This window comes from Podarcis vaucheri (assembly GCF_965113315.1).
Source record: "Podarcis vaucheri genome assembly, chromosome: 17".
Lineage (NCBI taxonomy): Eukaryota > Metazoa > Chordata > Lepidosauria > Squamata > Lacertidae > Podarcis > Podarcis vaucheri.
This window is the reverse complement of record NC_138755.1, coordinates 33,420,770-33,432,677: the sequence shown is the minus strand read 5'-3', so window position 1 is coordinate 33,432,677 and position 11,908 is coordinate 33,420,770. Positions and strand designations below refer to the sequence as shown.

The following is an 11,908-nucleotide window of genomic DNA, read 5'->3' as shown; positions in this document are numbered from 1 at the left end:
TGGCTGGCCCAAATAGGACTAACTTAGCCAGCTAGCCCTGGTGATCATCTAATGTTTATTGGATGGATTCCCCCCCTAAATTGATTTTTGAATTCTAAATTTATTGTGATTCACGTTTTATACTGTATTTTATGCTGTTTTTTGTTGCATCAGTGAAGTGTTTTAAATTTGTTGTTCGCTGCCCTGAACCGGGAAGGGCGGGGTATAAATAAAAAAATATTATTATTATTATTTATTAAACACACAAAGCCTAACTTCTGTGGAAGTCACTGGAAGAGGACCAAAAATGTCAGCACCGACCCACCAGGTGGCACCCTGAACCTATACACAAGGTGTAACTGATGGAAAAGACAGAGGGAGGATCCCAGGAAAAGGTAGCTACCTTTAAGGTGAGTTTATTTGTCTGCCAGATGGGAAGTCCTGGGACAGCCCCTTTCAAGCTAGTAAAGCAAGGGAGTTCATTGGGAGAGAACTGGTTTCACCACTCCTCTTGCCTGAGTCTTTCATCATAACTCGGGGCCAGGCAGGCAGATTTTGCAATGCACGAGCCCCAGTCCGTCAACTGGCTCTAGAGAGAGCCTCGTGCAAAGGGCACCGCGCTGTTGCCCAGATGTGCAAGGCCTCTGGAGAAGGAACCGAGAGAGCTGCAGGCTGCCAGAGCTGAGGAGGAGGGCTGCAAAGGGTCAGAAGCGCCTCCACTGGGAATATGGAGCTGAGATTTACTGTGGCAAAGGCAGTTCTCTCCTTTGAGCTCCTTTTCCTGCTCTGGGCTTCTCTTCCTCCTGAGGTATCCAGTAAAGAAGGTAAGGGCACTTTGGTAAAGATGGGCGTGGAGTTTTCGGCTAAACTGGACAAACTCCTTGCAAGGCACCAAGGAGGGAAAGCTTCGTTTTCCAGGCAAAAACTGCAAAAAGAAAACTGCTGGAGCATTTTATAGGGAGTCTTGGGTTAGGAACAGCTTATTTTAAAAAAGTTGCAATGTGTGTTGAGTTCCGGCGGATGAGAAATTAGGAAAGAGCCTCCTCACGTATTTGTGATTTTTAAGTGTGCACCTAAGAATGTAAAGCATGAATGTGGTGGACCTGTGTTCGTACAGGTGTGCTTAGTGCTGGGTTGGCTGTGGCACCAAGTGGCAAACTTGGAATTACTGCTGTGTTGTGTGTGAAACAGCCTTAGGTGGTAAAGAGATGCTTAAAAAGGCCTTGATCGGCAAGCTCACTGAACCATCTCTGCCCATCAGTGGCGTAGCGTGGGGGGTGCAGGGGGAGCCGGCCGCACCATCTGGGGGTTAGGGTTAGGGGGCGCAAATTCATGGGTTAGGGGGCGCAAATTACTTGCCTTGCCCCGGGTGCTGACAGCCCACGCTACGCCACTGCTGCCCGTCGTGAGGCTGCCTTGACTTACCTAGAAAGTAGCATTGAAGTGAAGAGTGGCATCCCCAATACATGAAAAATCTCTTAAAATAACTAGTTTTTTTGCTTGAAAAAGAGGGTCTTTGTTTTTACTTAGGTTTCCAGGTCTTGGTGTTTTGTTTTTTTTAAAAAAACATTTCTTTTTTTGAAAAATAAAAATATATTAGGAACAGTGAAATGCCCTGATAAGCGAGCTGTGGCCAAATGATACGACTCCAAGGACTTTATGGAGCCCATTACTTTAGTTACTTTAGCACCTTAGCGCTAACCTGAATCACATATATATTCCGCTTACACGGAGCAGACACTCTGTAGCTTGTAATTTCTGTGCCTGGAGATGGTTCTCAGTACTATGCCTCTCCCACCCACCCCGGAACAGTACCACAAAAAATAAAAATTATAATCTGGCAGATTACATGCAAGACGTAAAAAGCAAACAAAGCAGTAGTTTTCTATGAACCCATCCCTGTAAGGAGTAAATAATAAACAATGAGGAGGGTCGAGAATGTTTATTATTATTATTATTATTATTATTATTATGGACCTTTAAGGATAACTCTGCTGAAATTCAAAGTTCTCATTAAGCAAGACAGAATGCTTAATGAAATAGACATTAAAAATAAATAAAATTTCTGTCTACTGCTGTCCAAAGGGTATATATCTATTGATTCCCAACCCTAGCCCTCAGCCAGCTGAATGAGCTTCTGTGGCATGGAGTCACTGAGAAGCTTCAATGATTTCCCCCTTCCTGTCTAACCAGCTGCCCTTGCTAAGCCTCCTAGCAAGCTACCATCTGGCATTCCACCAAGCTTTCCTGATTATTCCAACATGAAAAGGGGGAAATACATAATAATGTTTGAATAGCTAGCACTATATAAACCACATGACATTTTTTGGAATTATTTATTTATTTAAAAGATTTTTATTGGTTTTTAAAATACAAAATTATAAAACATACCACACAATTTATCACAAATACATTCATTATTGGACTTCCATCAGCATCTCTGATAATCCTCCATCTTAAACGCTTTTTCTGCATTTCCTAACTTAATATTGCCTTTAGATCTCATAACATATCATCTCTCCTTCTCCATTTTTACAATATTTCTAATGTTATCCCTCACAGAACTTCTTGCAAACCTACAAACGTCATCTGATCATCACATATACTTTTCAAATAATCCGCAAATTTACTCCAGTCTTCGCTAAATTTCTGGCCGCACCAGTTTCGGATCCTTCCCGTTAGTTTGTCGAGTTCCGCATAATCCATTAATTTCATCCTCCATTCTTCCATCATCGGTAATTCTTCTTGCTTCCATTCTTGGGCTTTTTTGGAATTTGTTAAAATTTATTTTTATCATTAAAAATTTACATTCAAACATTTTGTGTAATCATTTTGTGATATTCTCTGAATCTCGTGACTTTCCCCCATCACATACATGGGTCCTTAAAACGGAGTTTAAAACTGCATATCAGTATGTTGTCCATAATTTTCATTTTTCCAAATTATCCGTAATCTTCGTTACTTTACAAGTGTTTCTTAGAGTCCAGCTAGGGTTTTAAATTGCTTACAATGGTCTCCTAGGTAAGTTACAAATTTTCCCCATTTTTTTAACGTCCTTGTCTTCTGGATTCCTGAGTCTCCCTGTTAGTTTTGCCGTTTTGGCACAGTCTAGCAATTTGGCTTGCCATTCTTCCCTTGTTAGGATTGACGCTTCTTTCCATCTTTGGGCTAATAACATCTGTGCAGCTGTTGTCGCATACATAAAAAGTCTTCTCTGGTCTTTTGGAATTTCGGTACCTGTAATTCCTAGTAAAAACGCTTCTGGTTTTTTGACAAAAGTTATTTTAAACATTTTTTTAAAGTTCATTATATACCATTTCCCAGAATGATTTTGTTATCTTACATGTCCATCACACATGATAAAAGGTACCCTCCTTTTCTTTACACTTCCAGAAGACATTTGAACTTGTCTTTTTTAGATTTTAGATAATTTAGTAGGAGTCAAATACCACCGGTACATCATTTTCGTATACAGTGATACCTCGGGTTACATACGCTTCAGGTTACATACGTTTCAGGTTACAGACTCCGCTAACCCAGGATGAGAACAGAAATCATGCTCTTTTGGCGCGGCGGCAGCAGGAGGCCCCATTAGCTAAAGTGGTGCTTCAGGTTAAGAACAGTTTCAGGTTAAGAACAGACCTCCGGAACGAATTAAGTACTTAACCCGAGGTACCACTGTAGTTTTCTTTCAGCGTACAAAAATCACATGACCTTTGATGCTTTTTATCCACACATTCCCCCTTATAATTTCTATTGAAGTTTTGAAGTTGTAAGAAAAGGAAAATTTGTCATAGGGAAAATGAGAAAGACAGGAGGAGATGATACCAGAAGAAAAGCATTATGCCGCATCAATGCTCTGATGCTTGCTGTACACCTATCCTGACTGAGACCATAGCAGGTTTGATGATGGTACTGTGAATTCTTTCCTAAGGATCCATCCCTGCCAATCCTCTCTTTACTTCACTTGTCACAGCTATAGCTCCCAGGACATTTAAACCAACTTAAGACTATGGTGTGATGTAAATATGGCCCAGAGACTTCACAGGTGATTAGTGCGAAGGGAAGGGAAGTCTTGGTAATACTTGACATTGTTAGTCAAAATGACTGCGATTAAAATCACTCAATCAGAATACTTTAGTTTCACCAGTTTGTCAGCAGATCAAGCAAGTTTACATCATTGTGTCTGTGGCTGACAACGTATTATATCAGAACGATCTCTAAACCTGAATTACGGAAATATGGCATAACCAGTGGGTGAAATTACTGGGTTAGAATGACATTAGCAAATGGGGAATTTATAAAGTGATAAATATATTTGCTCTGCACACTGCAGGTGCAGAGTTCACAAAACTCATGAGAACTTCGAAGCTGAACGTATATAAGTGCTCTTCAAATATTGATTTCAGTATTTCAACATCTCATGAAAACCCTGACGGCCTTTATGCCCTTCCTCTTTGGCCTCTAGCTCTGTTTGGCTGGCACCTTCTCCTTATCTAATGCAGTGATACTGATGAAGTTTTCGAATAACGGGCTCCTTGTATGAATTGCTTATAGTAGTTGTTTTTATTATAAGATGGGTGCCCTTATCCGAAACCCTTAATCTGCTTTTAAGGTAAAGGGACCCCTGACCGTTAGGTCCAGTCGTGACCGACTCTAGGGTTGCGGCGCTCATCTCGCTTTATTGGCCAAGGGAGCCGGCGTATAGCTTCTGGGTCATGTGGCCAGCATGACTAAGCCGCTTCTGGTGAACCAGAGCTGCGCACGGAAACACCGTTTACCTTCCCACTGGAGTGGTACCTATTTATCTACTTGCACTTTGACGTGCTTTCGAACTGCTAGGTTGGCAGGAGCAGGGACCGAGCAATGGGAGCTCACCCTGTCACGGGGATTCGAACTTCCGACCTTCTGATCGGCAAGCCCTAGGCTCTGTGGTTTAACCCACAGTGCCACCCGCGTCCCAAAAATCTGCTTTTAACTAGTATCAAAATGTATTCGGAGCCGATGTTCTGCATTTCCATGGGCAAGTTGCATCAAACCAAGCTGTCAAGGTTCGTAGCTGTCCAGAACCTGATTACTTTAACCCCCTTACTTGATCCCACTTTACATGTTACACACATGAAGGGAGAAAAAAAGGAATGGCCATAAATGAGCACATTATTACATCACCCTATGCCTCTGGTTCCCTCTTCTTCAAGAAAACTTTCTCTGAAGATGCTGCCCAGAATTTTCTTGGAGAAGGAGAAGTGTGAAAGAAGTCTTTTAAATTGAATTTAATCTCCTGTGAGAATGAAGTGATAGGTCTAATTAGTGAATAGCTCGCAGGTCTGGCAAGAAGGACGTCCCTTCACTACATATCCTGTTGTTACTGTGCTGGCTGCAGATGACAAGCATTGCTATGCTTTGTAACCCTTCATTTCCGTATAACTTTATGCCAAATATATTTTACCTCTCTCTCTCTCTCTCTCTCTCTCTCTCTCTCTCTCTCTCTCTCCAACGCCCACCCCTCTGGATTGATTTAGATTGAGGGTACCAGTGAATAGCACCCAGAAAAGGAACTCTATGTCAGACATGGGGGTTTTCTTGAGTCGGACTCACTGAAGCATTTTTTGAGTGGGTGATTTATTGAGTTGTATTCTGCCTGCTTCTGGCAATGCATTCAAAGCAGTGTCGTGCCATTTTAAACAATCACAGCTTTCTCCCCCCAAAAATCCCAGGAGCCGTAGTTTGTTAAGAGTGCTGAGACCCTTATTCCCTTCACAGAGAAACCATTTTCAGAGTTCCCTGGGAAGAGGGAGTGACGGTTAAATCAATATATGAATTGCAGCTCTGTGTGGGGAATGGGGGGGGGGATGTTGGTTCTCCTAACAGCTCTCAGCACCCTTAAAAATGCATTTTCCAGAATTCTTGTCAGGAAACGATCACTGTTTAAAGTGGTATGATACTGCTTTGAATGCATAGTGCAGATGGGGGGGGCAGTGTCGCCTACCCTCTCAATTCCAGCAAATACCGTATTTTTTGCACCATAACACTCACTTTTTTCCTCCTAAAAAGTAAGGGGAAATGTCTGTGCATGTTATGGAGGGAATGCCTACGGGTGGCATGCCTACGGATTTTCCTCCTCTAAAAACTACATGCGTGTTATGGTCGGGTGCGTGTTATAGAGCGAAAAATACGGTATATTATGAACCCCTCTTGTGAGCTGTGCACAGTGTGGCAAGATTTCATTTCATTTCTTCTTGAAATATTTCTTGAAAATGTGAAATAGGTCACATTTTGGAGCAGAGCTTTCACAGGGCAGCTTACCTAAAACAACCACAAATTCCAATCACATGTTTCAATTAAAAAACAACAACAGCAATTTTAAAGCAATCTAAAGTGACACCTGGGCCAGCAGGACAACGTTCGAGACCAGATCTGGACAATCCAGATTTTGGTTGTATTAGTGGATGTCATAGGAGATGGTTGGGGAAGCTATCAAGTCCCACTGTTTTAATTAGTGCCGATACTTCTCCCCCCAGTTTCTCAAACCTTTTCCTCCTCAGCAAAAGGGTTCCCATTTTTCTCTCACATTCTCAGGGTGTTTTAGAATTTCTTTAAAATATGAGTGGTTGTGGGGTTTTGAGCTTATTTTATCATCATGAGATGGCCAAGGGTGGTACATGTGCTACCCGTTCCTGTAAACATCTACCCAGCAATTTGCAGCCTCCCCAGCTGACCATGATATTAAAAAGGCCCATGGAAGAGGTTACCTCATGATGTTTTCCCCTGGGGCACCTGGGAAGGCTGACACGTGGGCACCTGGGAAGGCTGCAAAGTGCCAGCTGAGAGGATTTCTAGAATGAAAGAAAGGACACTGAGAAACCAAACCACACTCTGGCCATCTCAAAAGGAAGATAAGTGCAACAAAAACCCTACCCTGAGAGTTTCACCCCTTCAAATTATTCTCTCCCCTTTGAAAAGTTTCCAATGCCTTTTTCCATCTCATTAATTGATGGAGAATGTTTGTTTGTTTTAACCCGCAGAAGAAATTTTCAGCACGGCAGCTTAAATTATTAAGCACCGAGTTGAAAATGAGTCACTGTGTGGCCTTAATGGTCATTCTAGCCTCTTATTAGTCTGCAGCACAATACAGAAATCCATTTGAGACGTGTCAGAATGAAGAAAGTGGAACAAACTGTGGGTAATGTAGCAAGAAAAACAACTTGCTCATCTTGGGCATTTCAAAGCGGGTTTCTTGTGCATTCTTCTTCCGTACCTGCAGAAGCAATTCCCCTACTCCATGCAAACTTATGAAAGACAAGGATCCTTTAGACATAGACCTCCCCTCTACCCAACATGGATAAATAAACATTATGGGGCAGTACAGATCAGATCCTCAGCACATGCCAAAATGCAAGGAGAAGAGTAGCAAGGAAAGGGCCTGCTCAGATCCACTCACCCTAGTCATAGCCTACTCAGAGGCCTGTATGCCCTGCTGAGCATCCGTATCAGGGCAATAGGCAATATTGGGCAGATTTGGAAGGTTCAATTTTCAGGTCCTGGTATCTCCAGTTACAAGGATCTCCAGCAGCAGGGCTGGGCCTGAGACAGCTCATTTGTTAGAGCCTGAGCCTCTTAATCTCAGAGCTGTGGTTCGAGCCCCATGCTGAGCAAAATATTCCTGCACTATAGGGGGGTTAGACTGGATGACCCTGAGGGTGCCCATGATGCTATTATCTTGTAGTCTGCAAACATGGAGAACCACCGTCAGTAAGAGTTGTTCAGGAGACTTCCTGTAGTTAAGAAGCAGAGTCTAAACGTTTTACATGAGCAAAAATCTACTCCCGCTGTCCCTACTTTCCTTCACTTTTTGTTCCTGGCCATAGTAAAACACTCCCTTGTGTTGCCCTTCGGAAGCACAGCTTTAAAACGGAGTTGTGAGTTGCTCCTTTCCCCTGTCTTCTGGTTTCCGGCACCACCTCTCGGTTGGCTGACTGAAGTCAGCGGTAGTTCTAATCCGACGTTGTTGGGAGTCTGGTAAATATTTTGCAGTGGTCTGCACAGAGAAACAGTCTGGTAAGACTTCAAGTTGAAAGGATAAAGAAGACTTAAGGTTTATTACTCACAGCAAACAAAGCCATGCTAAGCACCTGTTTTGCACGTGGCCAAGATGGAGCCAATAGGTTAGCATTACAACCACACGCTAACTCATTCCGTCACTAACCTGGACTAACTTGGCGAAGGAGGAAGGAAGCAGAAGCCTGAACAGAAGTAATCTGCTTTACTAAAAAGTACTTCCTAGAAAAGAGTGTGTGAGGCAAGAACAGATTGCCTTTTTGGCCTAGAAACACTGCCCTCTGCCCCGTTCATGTAACTAGTTGCAAGCATTGTTGCTCTACTCCAAGCAAAAGTATTTGGAGGGCACCAGCTTGGGGAAGCCGGCTGTAGAAGTTAAATCTGAGAGTGCAGGGTGGATGCATCTTCACTGTAGTGCACATGCACACTGAATGCAAGTGCCTCAACATTGAAGCACCTCATAGGCAGAAGCTCTTTTCACACCCTTCAGGCGGCGACATTCAGATTAAACTGTTTGTAGTTGTTGTTTAGTTGTTTAGTTGTGTCGGACTCTTCGTGACCCCATGGACCAGAGCATGCCAGGCACTTCTGTCTTCCACTGCCTCCCGCAGTTTGGTCAAACTCATGCTGGTAGCTTCGAGAACACTGTCCAACCATCTCATCCTCTGTCGTCCCCTTCTCCTTGTGCCCTCCATCTTTCCCAACATCAGGGTCTTTTCCAGGGAGTCTTCTCTTCTCATGAGGTGGCCACAGTCTTGGAGCCTCAGCTTCAGGATCCGTCCTTCCAGTGAGCACTCAGGGCTGATTTCCTTAAGAATGGATAGGTTTGATCTTCTTGCAGTCCATGGGACTCTCAAGAGTCTCCTCCAGCACCAGAATTCAAAAGCATCAATTCTTCGGCGATCAGCCTTCTTTATGGTCCAGCTCTCACTTCCATACATCACTCCTGGGAAAACCATGGCTTTAACTATACTGGTATCATATTATAGGACAATGGTGTTTTAAATCAGCAATGGGTGGGCTATTGCAAAGCAGCTGAGAAGAGCCTTTAAGCAATGTTTAACACTTGGAGGCCTCCAGTAGTGATCCTTGCTGTGATAGCACTGGTGCTAAAAGTGCACAAGAGTGTTCCACTTCTTATCTGTTAGATGTTACTACTGTGTGGGTCAGTGATGCTCCAAACTTAAAAGAGCACTTTATTATCACCCTAGGTCTTCATTAGAGGAGTAGATAAGGATTCTTCAGACCCCACAGGTTACTTCATTGGGGATTTTCTCTCATGCGCTTACTACATGCTCTGATTTACAGACTTCACTGATTTGTGGAGATAGTGAAAGCAGTGCTTGGGTGGTAATAAGAAAAAGCACAGTGTCATCACAGTAACACAGAGGTGTGCGTGTAATGCTTTTTTAATTAATAACAACATTCATATACAGGCAGTGACCATTTTAGGCATGATTGCGCATGTGTGCATCACACCAAACCCGGAAGTGACCCAGAAACATCACAGAAAGTGACGGTGGTTGAACAGGCTTTTTCAATGGTGTTTCAAATATAGGCGATTTCACTTAAACACGCAGTGCCTTGGAACATGTTGTTGTTTAGTCGTTTAGTTGTGTCTGACTCTTCGTGACCCCATGGACCAGAGCACGCCAGGCACTCCTGTCTTCCACTGCCTCCCGCAGTTTGGTCAGACTCATGTTTGTAGCTTCGAGAACACTGTCCAACCATCTCGTCCTCTGTCGTCCCCTTCTCCTTGTGCCCTCCATCTTTCCCAACATCAGGGTCTTTCCCAGGGAGTCTTCTCTTCTCATGAGGTGGCCAAAGTCTTGGAGCCTCAGCTTCAGGATCTGTCCTTCCAGTGAGCACTCAGGGCTGATTTCCTTCAGAATGGACCTTGGAACATAGCCCCCATGTAAATTGGGAGTTGCCTGTATTCTTTTTATCTCTGTGAACTGCCCTGAGGGCCATTTGGCTGAAAAGCAGTATAGAAATATGTAAGATAAAAAAGTGAATGTGATTGTGGCATAAATAACAAAAGTATTGTAGCCCCTTCAAGACAAACAAATTTATTGTGGGATAAGCTTCCATGGACTAGTCACTAGAGTAGATGTCATCAGATTCATGAAATGTTACTAATTGGTAGATACACACAGGAAAAAGGAGAGAGATTAAAGGAGAAGGAGAAAGGAGTGAAAGCACAATTCAAGATATTAAAAGATCAGGAGTAAATAATGGGCTGATGCACACAAAAGGGCTTAAAAGGAGTTAGAGAATCAACAGAATGAAATTTGAAGGAGGAGTTGGGAAAGGGAAGCAAGAACTAGGAAGCGACAAAAAAGCAACAACAACCTCTCACAGCCAGGGCAGGGAGAGAGCAGAAAGAAGATGAGCTGTAGGGAACGAGGGATGAGGTTTACAGAATAGGAAAGACCTGCACAATTGGCCTCACCCACATAATTGTGGGGCTTCAGAAGCTGCAGCCGTGCTGTTGGCATGAACCTGTGGGAAAGCAGCTTGCACCGGGAGGCTGAAATGTCTAACGTGTGCCGTAGTCAGCCCAAACCACAGCTTGCAAATCCGCTTCTAATCACGGTTCCAAACTGTGGTCTGATGCTGGCTAAGATTAGGGAAAGCTCAGGTGCAGCCCTTGACTCTAATTATAGCCCCGAAACGGAAAGCATGCCCATACGAGAGGCGAGGTGGGTGTGTGGAAGGAGAGTGTGGGGCCCAATAAGGTGCTCTAATCAGTCTTACGTTTGCATCAGGCCAAAAATAAGATTGCCAACTGGAGGCTGGGATTTATGCTTAACAGTCTTTCTTATGTGTCATATCAGTAGAGTGGTACCTCGGGTTACAAACGCTTCAGGTTACAAACTCTGCTAACCCAGAAATAGTGCTTCAGGTTAAGAACTTTGCTTCAGGATGAGAACAGAAATTGTGCTCCGGCGGCGCAACAGCAGCAGCAGGAGGCCCCATTAGCTAAAGTGGTGCTTCAGGTTAAGAACAGTTTCAGGTTAAGTACGGACCTCCGGAATGAATTAAGTACTTAACCCGAGGTACCACTGTACATACAGTAGCCCAAAGTGGGGATCCCATAACTGTTGAACAGTTTTATTCAAAAAAAGTGACTGCATGTGCATCTTTGACTCCCATGATCCCCTGGCCTGCCATTCCTGTCTCTGGTTAGTTCCCTGAGGCAACACTAATTGATCTTTTGTTCTGGTAATTTGTCCCTGTCACTTTTCATCCTTTTGTTAGGTCAGGCTCCTCTGTGCTGAAGAGATGACTGCGAGTGTCAAGGCACCCCTTTCCCATTCTAATAAACCCCAGATAATGTTACGGCTGTTTTTCGCCACTTTACTTGCCACAGCAGTAGACAAATCATGGTGACTTCTTCTGGGAGTCATTTGTTCATGAGAGGAACTTGAAGTATGAGTCAGTAACTCTCTCAGCTCAGCTGCTGCAAGTTCTGTGATTTAAGATGTAGGTTTCAGAAATCAGGTTGGTGTGGCCGAGATCCATTAATCGCTGGCTCAGACATTTTATTGCTTGCAAAATGGATGGAATACAGAAAGGACAAGGACTCCTCTTCTGTGCCACCTCCCCCCCCCCCATTTTTTAAAAATGAAATTGTGTGGAAAGAGGAAGGGAGACCTTTCAACCATGTAAAGGAACCAGAGGACAGTGTGAAGTATAGGGATGAGTCCGAGTCCTATTGTGAGCCAGAGAGGCCTGGGGTACCACATTTGGCGCATGGCCTGAGATTCCCCATTCCTTGTTTACATTGTCCACATCTCACTACCAGTCTCTCTTTAAAATGGATGTGTTTTATTTTGTGGTACAGCTTCCAGGTGCCCAGGTGTCCCAA

At 43.7% G+C, this 11,908-nt stretch overlaps 1 protein-coding gene across 1 annotated transcript in view; it reads left to right on the top strand.

Annotated features, from left to right (window-relative positions):
- The first annotated feature begins 456 nt into the window (after positions 1 to 456).
- EPHA1 (EPH receptor A1) overlaps positions 457 to 11,908 on the top strand; it is an 84,559-nt gene continuing 73,107 nt past the window's right edge. The window contains exon 1 of the mRNA XM_082204669.1: positions 457 to 803. Coding sequence (XP_082060795.1) covers positions 707 to 803 — 97 coding nt within the window. The 5' untranslated portion in view covers positions 457 to 706. The remainder of the gene's footprint in view (positions 804 to 11,908) is intronic.